The sequence below is a fragment of the Gambusia affinis genome, linkage group LG22 (assembly GCF_019740435.1).
Source record: "Gambusia affinis linkage group LG22, SWU_Gaff_1.0, whole genome shotgun sequence".
Classification (NCBI taxonomy): Eukaryota; Metazoa; Chordata; class Actinopteri; order Cyprinodontiformes; family Poeciliidae; genus Gambusia; species Gambusia affinis.
The window spans coordinates 13,306,223-13,324,086 of NC_057889.1; the positions used below are offsets into that span (position 1 = coordinate 13,306,223).

At 38.6% G+C, this 17,864-nt stretch overlaps 1 protein-coding gene across 1 annotated transcript; it reads right to left on the reverse strand.

Moving 5' to 3' along the window:
- Positions 1-92: 92 nt before the first annotated feature.
- wdr26b (WD repeat domain 26b) lies at positions 93-16,962 on the reverse strand. The gene is made up of 14 exons (XM_044106090.1): positions 16,228-16,962; positions 13,977-14,076; positions 12,257-12,313; positions 8,880-9,016; positions 6,718-6,815; positions 6,444-6,600; positions 4,794-4,932; positions 3,922-4,062; positions 3,272-3,391; positions 1,697-1,842; positions 1,506-1,584; positions 1,236-1,365; positions 264-458; positions 93-180 (listed from the first exon to the last, which is right to left on the reverse strand). Exons 1-14 carry the CDS (start codon positions 16,533-16,535, stop codon positions 155-157), a joined length of 1,833 nt encoding a protein of 610 aa, XP_043962025.1. The 5' UTR covers positions 16,536-16,962; the 3' UTR covers positions 93-154.
- Between the last annotated feature and the right edge of the window lie 902 nt (positions 16,963-17,864).

Below are 17,864 nucleotides of genomic sequence, written 5' to 3' on the forward strand. Positions count from 1 at the left end.
TTGATTTCTCAGATGGGTCGGTGACATTTGCTGGGTTTTTCTTCGCTTTCCTCTCTGGTGATATCAAATTGTATTTGCCCATTTACGTTTTGTTATATTGTAGGATTCTTGGGTGGTTGTCAAATTGAGACGTCATCTGCTCTGAAGGTCACCATCAACTGTCCATATTACTGCTGTTTTCTGAGGAGACAAAAAGCAAGCAAACATGCGACTTGTTGTTATAGGTTGTGAGAACAGCTCATGTTTGAATGTAAACCTCTTACCGTTGAGTCCGTCTGCCTCTTGCGAATCGAGAAATGGTGCGGGACCCCAGATGCGCACTGTGCCGTCATCCGAGGCGGACGCCATGAGACCCGGGATGGCTGGGTTCCAGCTCACACAGTTAACGGTGCGTGTATGGCCTGTGAGCTCGGCAATAGGAAGTTCGCCACGCCTATGCCAGATGTACACTTTATGGTCTGGTGGGATTGATGGAAAAGGTAGTGGACAGATGGAAGAAAATATATTCAGAACAGGGAAAGAAATACCACCGTTCAGAGCGACGATGATAACCAAAGAAACAAAAGACTATATACCATCCTCAAATTTGAAGTTTTCCTGCAATTTCTGAAAAGAATCCTTTGCATTTTGTCAAATTTTAACCACCACATTTCGAATTGTATTTGAATAGAAACTGAATTTTAGAAATTCCCGTTTTTTTATGATGAATTAACTCAAATTATAGTAGTAAATAATTATGAAGTTGAAGGAAAATTATGTTTTTTTTTCTTTTTTACAAATCTTTGGGTTATTAAAAGACTGATTTTCTCTTCATAACAGAATACACCTTGGTCAAAAGCAGCCTATTAAAGCTCTTGTCTCACTCGGAATCTATAATCTTTTCTTAACAGGTTTTCTTCCAGGATTACTCTGGATTTTGCTTTATTAATCCTTCTTACAACTTAAACCAGCTTTCCTCTCCCTGCTGATGAGAGGCATCCCCACACCATGATGCTGCCACTACCATAATTCACAGTTGGCAGGATGTGCTAATTTTCCGCTATGTTCATCTAAAAATGAAGGGTTTTATTGTTTGTTTTAGAGACTGAATGTAGAAAAAAATAGATGTTCAGGAAACATTAATGAAAAAAACAAAAATACTTTGGTAGGAGATGTTTTCCCACATTAGGTAATCAAGTTTAGTTATATTGTAAACTGTTTTTTGTCAATGACCTTCAGGTGCCTTTTCACTGTACCTTCACTGCCACTGGCGATGAAGTCTTCATTGTGTCCTCCAAAGCAGGAGTGGATGGTGTAGAAGCCCTGGGTCACACCTTGGTACTTCCTCACAAGCACCCGATCTTGAAGATCCCACAGGTGCACTCCCTATGGTGAAGCATGTTGAAACCAGTTTCAATTCAAAATTCTATTTAATTTAAAAATACTTTATTAATCCCCAAATCTATCATATTTCTCCAATATATTTATTTTGTTTACAAGCAAATCAATAGAACTGATTAGCTTACCTGAGTTGCTACATTTAACAAAGCTAATCTACCGTTCTTTGAAACGGTAAAAGACATGATAGGGTGGTCCTCTTGAACTCTGTAAAAAAAAAAAAAAAAAAACCAAAACGTGAAAATAATTTACATGCTATTAAAATGAATTGCATTAAAGTCACATCTTTCATTCTCAATTCAAAATATAATATACATACATGTTTCTGTCTGTGAGGTCCTCAAAGTTGTACCCTCTGATACGCTGATGGGTGTCCGAGGCCAGCACAGTCTTCCCATCGCTCAGGCACCACAGGCACTGAACTCTCACCCCCTCCCACGAGTCCAACAAGTTTCCGTCCAGGTCCTGACAACACAGACAGCAGAACCCTAAGCCCTTATTCTTAACAGGAAGACGGATATACACACACGCACAGCAGGGTAACCTGTTTAGTTTTTAACTCCAAGCCAAAGCCATGACTGTCTAATCACAACCACCCACATCAAGCAGAAGCCAAATACAAAGACTCTGGAGCCCACAGTGCCTTGCAAACTGGTCATTATGCTTACAGGGTTTGTTATGCTGAAACCAAATACAATAAGAATTTATATCACAACGTTCAGAATAATTGTGGCATGAAAGGAGCATAGATGTTTTTTTTTTTTGCTTTTCTTAAAAAGAAAAATCTGAAAGGATGTTGTGCATTGGTCTTCAACCATATTTACTCTGTTAATACTAAAAGAAACAGCAGAACGGTTAGGCATGAAACTACAAAAAACGTTCAAAGCATTATAAGGAGAACATTATTCAGAAAATCAACCAGAAGGTCTACGGTTACTCTGGGGGAGCTGCAGGGATTCAGATGGGAAAATCATTCAACTCGATAATTATTGACCTGACTAATATGGAAGACTGGGAAGAAGAAATTGACCATACGAGTGGGGTTGAGGGTGACCTTCCAGGAGGTCACATAAACATCTAGCCAGAGCTAAAATTAAGTTAGTGAAAAATTGATTTATAACAGGGCTGAAGTGATTCCTTGAATGATTAGAGTACCTCAATTATTAAAATTCCTCGAGGAAAATGTATCTGCCTCGAAGCTTTGCTAAATTATGTAGCGCACCATGTTCCAGCCAGATTATTATTTATGGTGGGCAGCCCTCTTACTTCCGCCTATGAGTTGTTGTGAAATTGTAGCAGCATGGTGTTGAATTGTGTGGCGTTTTGTCAGGGTTTGGGGGACAAATAAGGAGTGTCGAATTTTGTGGCGCAATGGTTAGAGTAGGACAGCTTTTGGAGCAAACAGTAGGAATGGCGCTGAGAGAGAGGAAGGAAAAGAGAGTGAGAAAGAGAGTGAGAGAGATCCGATTCCTCAGATAATTGTAACAATATTCTACAGAGTACTCGATTACTAAAATATTCTTTTACAACAGCCTTAGTTTATAATGTTTAAATCAAAACATTAGAATGACCCAGTCAAACATCAGAAGAAGAATAAGCACAAATTTGAATGTTCAAGTATATAAAACTGGTCAAGAAACACAAAAAGACCTACAGCTGAAATTGCAACAAAAGGTAGTTTTATAAAGTTTTTAATCAGGACTAAATACAAAGAAGCACCACGCTTCTGGTCTATATGTCATAATATCCTTTCACTTCACAATTATGCACTACTTTGTGTTTGTGGATCAAATGACATCCAAATAAAACACTACAATGTTTGTGATTGTGGCAAAACGAAAAAAAATCCAAAGAATTGTGTTTGCAAAAGTTGGTAAATGACTGGATGACTTACACACTGATAAAACTGCCCCCTTTGTCCACCGGTGACAAAGCGTTTGCCATCAGGATTCCAGGCCACACTGGTAAGACTGTCTTCGTGGGACTGGGACATCTTGGTCCGCAGCTCCCCCGTCTGGCAAAGATGGGTATTTATAGAGAAACACAGAGAAGGAAATGGGGGAAGGGAGTGAACGAGAAGACACATTGAGCAAGAGTGGGGGAGGGATGAGTAAGAAAAAAAAAAGAGAGAGAGGGGAGGGGAGAAGAGAGGATGGGTGAAAAGAAAAGGTCATTGAGTACAAATAGCACACTACAGGGTATCCATAGCACTTTTCAGACTTGGGATACGATTAATGGTGCTTAGATAAAAGTGTGATACCGAGGATGACTATGAGGAGACACATTTACTGTGTGTCAAGCTGAATGATACAGAAACTGTGATATAATGCATGAGATCAGAGTATCCCAGATAAAACCAATAGTATATAAATAAATTCTGACAGCTGAAGCATCCTGTAACCGTGTAGAAGAAAATATCTCTGTATGACAATGCTCATTAATTGAGGCATGAAGCCAACAACCCGTGCCAACAACAAAGGCACAATATCTTGTCTGAATGGTGTTGAAAAGAATATTTAAGGATAGGTTTTCATTTCATTTCACCTGAACATTCCAGAGCCAGAGCTCAGAGCAATCGTCAGGTCCACAGGCGATCAGGTAGGTGTCGTCAGGACTCCAGGCTAAGTAGGAGACGCCGTATGCGTGGCCCTCCAGGGTTCGCAGCAGCTTCAGTTGGTGGCTCTCCTACATGGCAGGCACAAATGATACATTACTGAATAAGAGACTTTATAATGGCATTTTTAACTTTATTTCATTCAGATTTACCTCTCATCTGTTAAACTTGAAAAATCTCATACTAGACAGTAGCAAGACAAAACACTTGAGAGGATATAAGGAGAACAAGATCCAGGTTGCCAATCCCAGGTGTTTCAAATAGATTTTCAGCTGAATGTTTGAAGAAAGGACAACATTAAAGCAGTTCCAGTGCTTTAATCTTCAGCTAATTCTTAACCGGTTCTATAAAAGGACGCATTTGGTTTTCCATAATCTCTGAGCTAATTTCAACCCATGTCATTGTGTTCTCATCCAGTAAATGTTTGATCTTCTCTCCGTCTCCGATTGAGGAGGATTGTGTTGCACAGAGACAGCTTAAATACACCAATCACTTTCTTTATATCAGCAACTCAGCAAACAAAAATTCTAATATCACCTTCGTTTCTTAACACCTTAGGGATAAAGCTCCGTTTTCTTACTGGTTTCTGTCCTAAATTAGATTTGCTTTTGCAAAAATAGATTGTGTTGCAACAGAACATTTTGACTTTCACTCGTTATATTTTAATAGATGAGCACACATTGCCTCTTGATAATTTGAAAGTATATATTTTTCTAGTTTAGACCTAAAAAGAGACTGCAACTACTACAATCTCCAACAGGCTGCAGTCAAATGAGTAAGGCGTGTATGTTTGCACACTCACCGGGTCCACTTGCCAGATGATGACAGTCGTGTCTTTGGAGCCAGTTGCTAGTTTGGTGCCATCATTTGAGAATTTGCAGAACCACACTTCATTACAATGCTCTGTCAGAATCTGCTGGGTGTAACAGGGAAACTGTTTCCTGCAGGAAAAAAACAGATAGATTTTTTTTTAAAGTCTACAAAACCCACCTGTGAATACATTTTGAAAATTCAACAATAGGATACAAACTGGCCCTCAAAATGTAGCATTTATAGTATTTTCAGATGTACAGAGAGAACAGAAATTTGAGAATGCAAAAGTGTCCTGGTGATGATCGTCCTGCATAATTCAGCTAAAAAAAACACAAACGTGGTGGGAGAAATATTGCATTTCTGTGGATCCTCAAGTAAATACTTTATTAAAGCACGTTTCCATCCAGTTTCAGTTTTTGCCAGCGCTGTTTTACAAAGGTTCTCCAAACCTATGAGATTGTGAGGACAAGCTAGGCCACTTCAAACAATACATGATCCTCTCATCAAGAAATTATTTGTTGATTTGACTGTGAATAAAAAAAAGCTTCTTTTTTTTCCAAGCTTTCCTAAAGATAAAAGTACATAATGAACATAGTTAATGAGCATAAAAGTACATTAACAAAAAAAATGGAGGGGAGACATATACACGACTTAAACTATAATAAAACTAGTCCAAAGGAACACACAAATGTTTTACCACTTGAAGCAGAAACACTTGTAATTTTCAGTTTACTGTTATGCTAATAAAATAAAATCCCATGCTTTGTAGCTGACCGCTATTTTGGGACTATTGGTAGCTTCATCGACTTTGACAAAAAAAACAAAAAAAAAAAAAACACATTGCTTCCTATGTAAAAGCAGGCTACGCCTGTCACAATAAAGAAATTAATCGCATGATATATTAAAATTAAATTGATCATTTCCATTCCGGTTAATTTTGTTCAAAGAAACATCATAATCCATTTTATTTATGGGTTTGGTTGTGTGTGGTTTTTATTTTGGTTTATTGTTTTTGGTTGAACATATTTAAAATATGTTAAATTTCTAAGTGTTCTTCATAAAATTAAAGTTTATTGGTTTTTAAGAGAGCAACCGTTTGTTGTATTGCCATTATCAATATATCACTTGGAAAATAGACTCAAAACAACGATGTTATTGTTTACCGCAATAATTTCTAGGACAATTTATTGTCCAGTAAAAACTGTTATTGTGACAGACCAACATAGCGAATGATACCTGGGCTAATTAACTAGCTAATACATGACTGTTACTATACAAAGAGCATAGCGTTAAGAAGCGATAATATTTATCTATTTGTTGTTTAAAGAAATCGTCAAGACCACTTACTGTTTTAAATGTGACAACTTAAAATGTATCTCACCATCTGTGACTGAAGTAGAATTCTTTTCCGTTGACTGAATATATAAAAGCTCAGTTGGATATGTTGACAGCCAGGCAGTGAGGAGGGGAAAACGGACATCATGCTTCCTGCTTGTGTCCAACCCTCCTCAAACCATTTTTTTTTTTTTTTTTTTACATCACAAAAACTCACCATTTTATAAAGGTTGTGTACACTTCTTAGACCTAAGGTGCATTTCCGTCAACATTTTCACTTTATGACTGATGCTGCAGCACCAACCTGCTGCAGACATGATCGAGGAGAAGGGAGACTGAATCCAGGTTGTTGTCCAGCTTGGTGTTGTGATAAAGACAGCGATCCCTCTGTAGTTCCACCGCTTGCCGCAGCAAAGTGTGTAGTCGCCGAGGAGGCAGCATCACGGATGGGGGCAGGTACGCTGTAACATGGTCACAAAGCGGGAAGATAGTTCACCTCAGCACATCAAATGTTTGTGTGGAAGCTGGGCAACGTGTGCTAGCTCCACAGGCTTATTAAATGGAAAGCATCTCCTCACTCTGTAATTTATCCAGGAGCCTGGAGCGAGAGGCTGTGCCCTTGCCCTCCCACTCTGCCTTGGCTCGGAGGTCGTCGGCATGGCTACACATTAGGTACCTGCAAGAAAATACAAGGTCAAGGTTTAAGGAAAACAAGATTCACTGTTGGTAAAAATCAAAAAAACTAACATGATTCATCGCACAACCAAAACTTTATTAGATGCAAAATCTTTTGTACAATATCTCATTTAAACTACAAGACTGGTCAGAGTAAATCAAGACGACAATTATTCTTTTTGCACAACATGCCCATGCTGTGTTATGTTTATATCATTCTTGTCTGGAGGCGGACAGCAAATAATAAGGAAAAGCTAACCAAAAATGCCTTGATAGCATGTTTTTGAAGTCCATCGAAAACATGCGTAAACTGAACATTTAATAATTAAAACAATATTTTAATGTACAGTAAATGAAATGCCCGGACAAATCTAATTTAATACTCAGTCATGACCAAGGGCAGCGCTAGTCATTTGGCGCCGTAAGCTACGAACAACACAGAAAAAGAAGTAAGGTGGACAGGAGGTGAAGCCAGACTCCATACCACACGCGATTATCATGTCGCTGTTTGTTCTTTTTCTCTTTTCCACCCACATCTCTTGATGCCTTTTGAGGGGATATTCAAACTGTCTGCTGGACTTGAGATTGAGGCATCTTTTTTGTTTCATGACCAAATATTATCTTTGCATGAATTGTACCATGCTTCACACATTTTTAAAAATGTCATTATAATTACTGTAAGTGTGGCGAGTTTCCAAGAGCCTGATCATTCGGTGCTGTACGCCCTGCATGTCTGTCTTGAAGACACAACATTATGTATAGTCTCATATCAAGAGCTGGGTTTATTGTTACAACCATATAATTAACTGCATTAATTGAGGTAGAAGCAACCTGTTGACTTAAGAGCAGCCTACTGCTAACAGGCGTATTACAGGGTAACACGGGTTTCTGAATGAAGCGTACATTTAAAGATCACCAACTGACTGCATTGTCATACAGACTTGTGTAGTTTGTTTTACAACATTCTTTAACATGAGCACTGCTTATTTTCTGAAATCATGAGAAAGTACTGACGGTGCCCTCAGCCAATGAATACGCATGGGTCAGTTCAGTCGTCGCTGCCAGAACCAACCGCAGCCCTTAAGAGACATTTGTTGTGATTTAAAGTTGATTCCCTATAATGTCCCAGATGAGGCTTACTGCTACATCCCAGTAAAAATACACGTCTGGCCCATTCTTGGAAACAACAAGGTTGTCTGAGCGACACTTAAAATAAGTAACAGTAAAGTCTCAGAGAGCAAGAAAGACAGGACAATAACCTATAAGAATAAGAAAGGTGGACAATTGACACATTGGCAAAATACAAAACGGGGTAAAAAGCCCTAAAGATGCAAAGTGATGTTGACGCCAAACTCATCACAGAAGGTAACAGATTAAAGCAGTAATTCTTTAACTTTAAAACCACAATTAAATTAATATAAACATTATCAAAAAGTAACACGCTCATAATACAGAAATAAAGCAAATCAGGTCTTGATTTACTTGTCTCACTTAACGAAAATAAAAAAAAACAGCTAGGTCCTTTGATGTCTTTTTAATTCCTCTGCTGTTCCCTAATTCCTCCACAACACCAAGCTAACATCTCATGGCAGCTTTGAAGACTCCTTGCAACAACAATGACTACAAATTTGACCTAATCTAATCTTATATTTTGCCACAGTTTCAGCCTTTAGTTGCTTGCTTCCTACAGAAGCACTGACCGAGTAGCCAGTGGCCGTTTTTCTCTGTTCAGTTTTTTTAAGTAGCTTCTCTTTGAAGTTAATACTAAGTGTTTGAACTACTCATCTTGTTGGCTATCTCTGCTTTTTATCTTTTCATCAAAGCTCAGCTGATGACAGTTTATTTCATCTGTAAATATATATCAAGATTCAAAGTACCATAAGCTGTGTTGTGATGAACAAAAAACAAAACAATAAAAAAGAGCATATTATAAGCTAAATAACATTTAAGAACTTAACTGCCAATATTGTGCAGTTTTACAGAGAGAAAAGTAAATGTGTGGAGCTGTTTAAATTTAGTACTTTGAGTGAATCAATTGTGAAGTCGCTGAAACATCAGAAAGTACCCGCTGAGGACGTGGATCCGATCCGTGTTGTATTTGAGCGGTGTCAGTTCTCCTCGGAGGACCTGCAGAGCCTCCAGGACCTTGCCGTCCTCCAGATACTCTAGGTACTTCTGTTGCAGCAGCAGGAACTTCATACGCTGAGGAGGAGAAGAAGACAACATTAAAACAATGAACAAAAGTAAAAACCCTGTTTTTATTAGATTAAAATGGTCAAAGAAAGCATTAATGAATACATCCCTAAAATACTTAAAAGTACCTTCCAGCAGAGAAATAGATTCCTTAACCGTTCTCAAAGTAAAATTTGAAATAATAGTCAATTTACAAACTGTTTATATACTGACATCTGTAATTTATCAACACAATCTTTAATTTTTGCCTTGAAAATACCTAAAAAGTCTTGAAATGAAATCAATTTTAAGTGATTTCTCTCGGCATCCTAAAGGCGTGCTGCAGTTAAGCACTCAAAGTAAATGATATGTATAAACCCTCATGGAGAGTTGAACATTCTATTATCTGCTACTGTACTGGAAACTGTATAGAGGGAGTGGTGGGGCAGCTTCAGTCTAAGGATGCATGACCACATCTCCCTCATGCTGTGTTGAATGAAGCTCCTCTACTTTGAAAAGATCCCCTGTTGAGGCAGCACACAGTGGAAGCCAGAAGCTGTTTTAAGATTCTGTTTACATGTTTGAAGTTATGATTCTGCCTATAAAGAACCAGGCAGCAAGAAAAAAAAAAAAAAAAAAAAAAAAACAGAAATGCCTCTTTTTCCATTCAATTTACTAAGAAAAAAAAAATAAACTAAGCACATATCTGAACAAAGAAAAATACTTCATGTTAATACATTTTATAATCTCTAAATGAAGGAAAATTTAAGTACTTGATAGTCTGACTTTTATGTAAATAAGGTGCCTTTAATTAAATTCACCCACTATTCTAACTGAGATACATGTATCTGTATCAGTTTGTCACTAAACACAACTGTCCTGGGACACGTTGAAGGAGAACCCACAGACATGACCTCATGACCTCTGGAAAACTCAGCATGAGGATTATTTTTAATAGCCAAAGATAATCCATTTCATAGAATCCTCTTAATAGAAAGAAAAATAAAATATTTTTTTCCCAAAATATGCTTTTTATATAGACCAATAGACTTGAGAATGCTGCATTGGTGAATGTTTGCTCCTTGTACATGTTTTTTTAAATAATTGCACCCACTGCAATACTTGCATAAAAGTTAATAATTTAAAAAATGACTCATGGGAATAAAATCGGTATCTGACAAATGTCTTATCACTTTAATAGTGCAGGCTAAAACACTTTGCGCAAGCAATTATAAATTATGGTTTACATTTTTCAGTGTTCGTCCACTAATATAGAGTATTTTGAGCTCTAACGTTTTACTTCTCCCATAACACATCTGTTCAGCTATATATTTTCGTTCATAGAGATTTTGAAGCCTAACTAAAGTAGCAAAATGCAGCTCATCTAAACCTCAACGATGGTAATAACCGATTAATAATGCAGCTCATGTGACTGGAAGTTTCGGAGGTGATGCGGAAACATCCGAGGACCTGCTGATGTCCAGTTTATGTCTCAGCTGGCAGCCCACCCCTGTGATGTGGCGACCTGCTCATCTGTGTGTAAAGGAAGTTACTGAAATCTGATCACGCAGGACAGGAGTAAATGACAGTGCTTAGTGGGATCTACTTTTATCCAAATCAGTCAGGGTGTATTTTAATACCAGGTCTGAACATTGGTTTTATAGTTATAAAACTCATACCATTTAATATCAGTCTATAGTCTCACAAAGTTAAACTCTAATTCAGAAAGCAAACATGGCAATGTTTTTCAACAACTGCATACCCGGACTGGTCAGGCTAGTATAGCAAGAACACAGAAGCCATATATAATAATGCAAAGGCATGATTGCTCAAATTATGGCCTTGTGTTGTAGAAACACACACAAAATAGCAACTCCATTCCTTTTTCAAGCATGTTTAAAGCCTCTTAAAACCATTACACTCAAATGTGCATTTGTCACGTTGTGCTTCTTTTGGCACGTCAGCTGAGCTCATTTTTTAACATTACAAACAATAAATGCACTGTTTTATAGGACGCTAAATTCAACTTTCCGTTTATCAGTTTGTCAGATTGTTAAATCTGGCACTAGCTAGCTTAATCAGCTCCCCACCCACAACGGTTAACGGCTCGTTAACCGTTAGCATAAACGGTTAACGAGCCCAATAAAGAAGCATGAAGAACAGCAGAGATGTCAGCGTAAAGAGGATAATTAGCAAGTTGGACTGCCCTACAGAACAGTATAATTTTTTGAACAGGAGAGGGAAAGTAATGGCTATTATTGGTCCCATTCTTCTCCAGCTACTTATCTAACTTGATGATGTGCCACTTCTTTGCCAATGTTGCTTGTGTACTTTAAAGGAAGGAAATTTGAACATGAACTTTGAAATCAAAATGGAAATCCAGATGGCAGAATAAGGCACATTCGGTTACCATTTCAGGCACTGTTTTAATTTAATTTTAAAAGATTGAAAAAAAAATTATTATAATAATTCAGCCATTTTCAAATAGTGAAAGCACCCGTTTCGACCCCGCTCACGATATTTCTACTGTTATTTTTAATTACACTCCTTTCAACACTATTGTTGAAATCAACCCTGTCCGTCTCTTTATTTCACGCTGAGGGTAACAGAAACATGTTTACTGATCAGTGCAAGCAGAGATATCTTTGGTATTAAATTTGTGTCTTATCTCAGGGATGCAGCACGACCCCGACAACTGATACAAGCAGAGTTGAGACAACCACACATAAATTCAAGGCAGCATCCGCCCACATGCTGTATTTCTAAAAGCACATGACCCTGCAGCGACCCATCTCCCAACTGCTAATTTTCACTGGGATACAGGGCAGAATGTGATTCTATCTAAAAAAAAATTTTTCCTCAAATTTAACCATTCTATTTGTTTTTAATAGCACTGCTTTGCAATTTATGAAAGAGAGCAGAAGAAGCTTGACTCAGACGTCACAGAGCATTGAAAACTAAAGCAATATATTGAGAACCTGCAGTTTGCTTTAAGTATAATTCATAAAAAAGGGCAAAGTATAACAAATTGAAGAAATAAAGATAAAAGTAAATAATCCAAAACAAATTATTCAGCAAAATAGCATATTCCTTCCTTAAATCCAGTGTGTGGTCCATTTTTAATTCTTTATCCAGAACATTTAGGTGTTTTAAAGCTCCACAACACAGGCCCAGTTTCTACCGATACAGTTCTGGAACCTCCAGCAGAGCCTGTGTGCTGACTGACTGTCATTCAGCCCCGTTCAGGGTTTGGGCAAAGCGGGCGCTTACCACAATGGCGTTGGGAGAATGCATCAGTGCTCTCAGCTCGTTGAGATCATTCTCAGCCTGGACCAAAAACAAAGGGTACATGATGGTAGGGAGACACAGAGAGAAATTGTTAGCTCAGCATTTTCAATGCATGCAGAAGAGGAGAAAAAAAACAAACAAAAAAAACAGCAGTATGAACATTAAGTGGTAGAGATGGTGTGGCCACTGTCCATGAGGCTTTCACAGTTTCCATGCTCTTTGATAAAACTGAGCAGAACAATCACAACTTAGATTTACAAGTAGCTTCGTGGCAAGAACAAACCTGCCACCCACATGCACAAATTTACAACCACTTGACTTAAGCCTACACTGAATGTTTTTGGCTTAAGTTCATCATTTTGCAATAAGGTCTGCAATTTTCTAAGCCTAACTTGAGCTCTAGAACCAAAGAAATGCAACAAAGCCTGAAAATTAAAAGAATGTGACAACAAAATGTACATGCCAGACTGTTTTAAATTCTGGAACAGAATTTAAAACAGTGCTGAACTCATTACTGGATTAGATTTAATGTTCTGATCAAGTATTATATATTTTATACAATTCTAAAATTTAAAACATGCATTATTTACTATCATACAATTACAAAACTATCCAATAGAGTAAATTCTTAGTACAAAGCAATTTTGCTATTGAGATAAAAACAGTATTCATAGCATTCGTATTTTTATTGTTGTAGACCACCTGATTTCTTAGCAATACAAACGTGCTAAAAGCAACAACACATCACTTGAAATTATGCAGTACATAGTATTTTTCATCAGCATCTTGCAAAGATATTTATATATCTGAAACTATTTCACTTTTTCCTATAGTAAAACCATAGATTTCAAGGTATTTTATATGATGGGCAGACACAGTAAAGCATGCTAAGGATGCACATTTCTATGTTTTATTTCTTTATACAAAAAGCAGATGAAAGAGAGACTGCATGCACATAGAAAAACTAAGTTCTTTTTGGGCAAAGCGGGCGCTTTCCTATTTTGTTTCAGGAAAGCTCAAGCCTAGTCAAAATAGATAGAGTGCTCTCAAATTTAATTCCTCTAATGTGCTGTTAAAAATAAGGCCTGGAGTTTGATTGGAAAATTCTAACACTAAGTTGCTTTGATCAAAGTCTTCCAAATGTCCCAGTGGAGGTTACTATTGGAAGGTGATACTTGGTCCAGCTGCAGGTCAATATTCATGCCTGGTTGGTTTGCAGTTGGTTTATACTCTTTCCATTTTGGGAAGTTGGACTGAGCATTGCTTTTTCAGGTGTTGAAAACTCAGGGATTCTTTAGCGTGACTACGATTTTAGAGAAAAGCAGTAAGTCGCACTAAATTTGATTTTATACAATAAGGCTTGTGGTTTTAACATGACCAACTGTAGATTTTTGTTTGAAATGTATGAAAACTTTTTTGCATGTTTATTGAGTATATAACAAATTAAAAATGTCAAATACTCTAATTAATAACTGGAGAACAAAATGAAACTTGTATAACAGCTAGACCACAAAGGCAGGTCAATGCCTTTCTATGCAACCTGAAAGAACCTCTAATAAGATTTAGGTCCTTTATTATATGCAATTTTTAAACAAACACATTTATATTTTTATAGTGTGAATAGCACAATAGATTCAAAGCACATTCCCGCATTCCGTGTTTATCAAACCTTAACTCATCAATAATAACCATCCAAACTAACCTTGTCCCACTCCCCCTCCATGACGTGGTTGCGGAATTTGGACGCTGAAGGGTGCTCCAGTCTGCAGCCTGATTCCTGCATCAGCAGGTCCACCGTCTGACTGCAGACACACACACACACACACAGACAGAGGGGAGGGGTGGAGGGGAAGCAGACAAAGTTATGCTGATCTATAGACAGAAGACAGTAAAAAAGGAAGAAAAGTAGGGGATGGGTGACTTTGAAATTAAGCATGAAGGTGGCATCTCAGCGTCAGCAGTGAGTGGGTAATCAGAACTGTGAGCTCAGTCAGCAGGATGTCGAAATGTCAGAACATGATTATATGAAGTGACATATTGGAGCTATTTATTATCATCGTCGCATCTCTTTTTGCAACAAAATGCAACTGAAAGGGTTAAACTCAGAGGCACGGTGGTCTGTGAGAACACTTTAACGCAGAGGGGGCATCATCAGCTCTACCTGCTGACATAAACTTAATAGCTCCCTATATCTGAGGGAAACCAACACAGAGCACTTGTGTCATGACCGGAGCATTATGTGTGGACAGTAGGAGGTTCATTAACATGGGGCGAGCTTTCTCTGCAGTTGACATCACCCCCTCAGCTTGTCAACCATGAACCATTACCATCTGTCCAAACAGCATCTCCCAGCTAAGGACACCATAAATGCGCCTGCTGAGATGCGAGCGCCAAATAATGAAAACGAGGAGGCGCGGGGTGGCAGGGGAAGGAGGTGTTGGGGGGGGGGCAGACACCTTTCAGCATGATGACATCATTCTCAGGTATCAATGAAGTGGCGCAGCAGCTTTGTGTTGAGCCTCTCATCCAGCTGACTGCAATACTGATTTCTCTTGTATTTCCCCTGCTGAAATATAGGGGCTCTGTTTCATACCAGGCAATGTCATGTATCCCCCCACCCCCTTCTACCCTGGCACCTACCCCCATCTCAATGGATAGAGCAACGTTAAGGCTGTCTTTTATAAAACCCCGTAATGGCTGCTTTTACTTTCTCAGCTGGACAGCACAGATCAACGCAGGTTTAAGCTTATATACAACAGTCACTTTGAAAACGATGAGTGCACACACATGCATATCCTGAAACCCCCACCGTGGCTATAATTAGATTCAAGCAAAGCGTTTCCATCTAAAACAGCTGGTAGAGAGCGCATTCCTCAGCCGCCATGAAACCATCTGATTCTGCTCATTTCAGGAACAAATGCCCGAGTGCCGTCTTCATATAAACACATGCCCTCAATAAAATGCATGTCACAGGTTCTGGCTGACTGTTGACAAATATCTGTGACGATGAGACACGGGAATTAGGGCATTAATGCTAGAGAGACATAATCTGCAGGAGACAGCCGTATAAAAACGAGAGGGGGGAAACAAATATCTAAATCTACAAAATGACGGATATAAAGAAACGCGGACTTGGAAAAACGAGGAATAATAACCAGATGCTGCCTTGTTATTACAGTGCTTTTACGCATTACACCATTATTTATATTGCACCGGAGGATAAACAAGAAATTAGAAATTTTACAGCCAAGCAAAAACAATAGACGAAACCCTCGAATCGCGCTGGCTTGACAATCTATAGGCTACAATAACCTTAAAATTTCTCCGCAATTTTTTTTTTTTTTGCGCAACAGCCTTTGAACAGCAAACAGGTACACTACAAACTCGATAATCCTGCTTTAGCACCTCAGTAAGAAGCTACAACAACATTCCCTTTAAGACAAATAAAAAACACTTCATATTGATGTGTTGTGAATAGATCGTACGAAAAAGTTAAGCCTTGTTTAGTGTGAATAAACGGTACTAACGTTGGATGATGTAATGCTTTTATCCAGTGCGAAATCCATATATGTTGACAGTACATCATGTCCTAATTACAAAAACGTGCTTCGTGTTGCGTTACATGTGATGTGCTGTTAAACTGTGCCTTGTGTTTTATGTTGTGTTAAATATCTGATGTCAGGGCACAGCACCTCAGCGCAGCCAAGTGCTATTAGCTTTGAAGCTAACTGTTATTGTGCAAGATGGACCCCTTCTTCCTACCAACTGCCGAGCTCACAGGCTAACTTACTACCCCATCCCCCCATGTTTGTGTGTCAAGCGCTCTAATAGCGCTTTTAGCAACTGCACTATCACAAGAAAAAACAGTGATGTGGATTATACTTGAAATGTTCATCGCTAATATTTGTTGTCTGCTGAAGTTTTTCTACGACTGACACATTGGATAAACTTACTTCAGCCCTAGTCCGTGGAGATGTTGTCCTATTAATCGTATGACATCTTCCTCCGTCTGCGACAGCCGTTTCTTCTTTTTCAACGAGCCCACCTCCGAACCTGAGGCCGTGGAGGTAGCCGAAGTCCCCGAACAAGGTCCAACCGAAGACCCGTTACTGGTACCGACACCGTTACCGTTGTCCGCGTTGGACAGAAGCCCGTTTGAGTGGGTTCCACCGGCCGAGGATGATGACTCCCCGTTTTGTGCGCTGTTCAGGCAGGGAAGCTCAGAGGATTCTTGTCCCTGTCCTGCCCCGTTTGACTGCATGCTGTTGCTAAAGTTGTTAACAACACTTCGATTAAAGTGGATGGTAGAGGTGGTTTGAGAGTGTGCGGCAAGTCCTAGGACAACTCCAGAGAGGCCTGTTACAACGGCTGAAGCCCCGGGCTCTCCTGCTCCCTCCGCCGCCGAGGCTCGGTGTTTCTTCCGCGGGGGCGGCGACGCTCCGCCGGTGTCCGAGTCGGAGGAGGAGGAAGCGGAGGCCAGAGTTTCCTCACCGAGAGCGGCCGTGGTTAGAAACCGGCGAAGCTCCGGGTGGGAAATGTAGGTTACGCTTCCAGATTGAAGGCCTTGTTGCCAGACTCAGAGCCTAATGTCAGCTCGTTTTTGTTGATGTTTCTCTCAAAACAGCTGCAACTCTAATGGAGTCCTGACGCCCTGACGTAGCCGGAAATTCCTACACTAGCAGGCTTCCGAGTAGAATATAATCCATGGGTGGTGCATGGGAACATAGTTAGCATAATAACTAAATATTTGACCAAACAAAAGATACAAAAGTGTATAAATTTTGTTTTTATGACATGTGTTTTTTAAAAACTAATATAATTTTTTTCGTAGATTTTACACAAATATTTTTAAGCAGTGAACTGACAAATTGCAATAATGTGTTGAAATGAGTTAATTATGTTTAAACTGTAGAAAAAATAATTTAAATAATGTAATCTTAACGTTTATTTCCAAAATGTCTTTAAACAATGTAATTCTGAGAAACAATTTGTGTTTTATCATCAAAGTGGCTGAGAAATTATGAAATATAATTCCAAAAGCTATTCTATGCTGACAGTTTCTTTGCAGTTTGCAGCTTTCTATAATGTGTCTGTTCTATTCATTAGCCAGTACCAACAAAATGATACTTATAATGTTAGTGTGCAAATGCATAAATTCATTGCAAGAGTCACACATTAACACGATATTCTGAAGGAATAGCTGTTATCCCACTTTAACTTGTTAAATAAACCTTTGATCAGTAGAGAAACACTGCTTGATTAATGAGTTACTGTTTGGCTAAGCAAATGTCAACACATCAGAAATTCTTCCACCTCGTTATTATCTGATTAGTTTAAACAAGTTAAATCAATCAATTTAACTTGATCATACAGAACAAATATGCATCATTGAGCAGATAGCCTATACACATTCCCAAATACTCTGTTTCAGATGTTTACAACTTAGACACTTTCTTCAGGTTCTTCAATGTGGTACACAAATTGGCCACCAACATAGCTGCTGTTTCTTACCTCACAACATCATGAAAAGTCATAATCTCCTTTATTTATAGCAAATTATGCTGAGAAACTAATAAAAATCTGAATGGGA

Bases quoted from the DNA above. Each gene is read 5' to 3' on its own strand.
- wdr26b (XM_044106090.1), bottom strand. From the start codon at position 16,535: ATGCAGTCAAACGGGGCAGGACAGGGACAAGAATCCTCTGAGCTTCCC. The intron at 6,816-8,879 runs GTACTTTCTGAT...ATTTTCTTGCAG, and splicing joins CGGATCCACGTCCTCAGCGG to GTACCTAATGTGTAGCCATG. The intron at 6,601-6,717 runs GTGAGGAGATGC...ACCATGTTACAG, and splicing joins GCTCCTGGATAAATTACAGA to CGTACCTGCCCCCATCCGTG.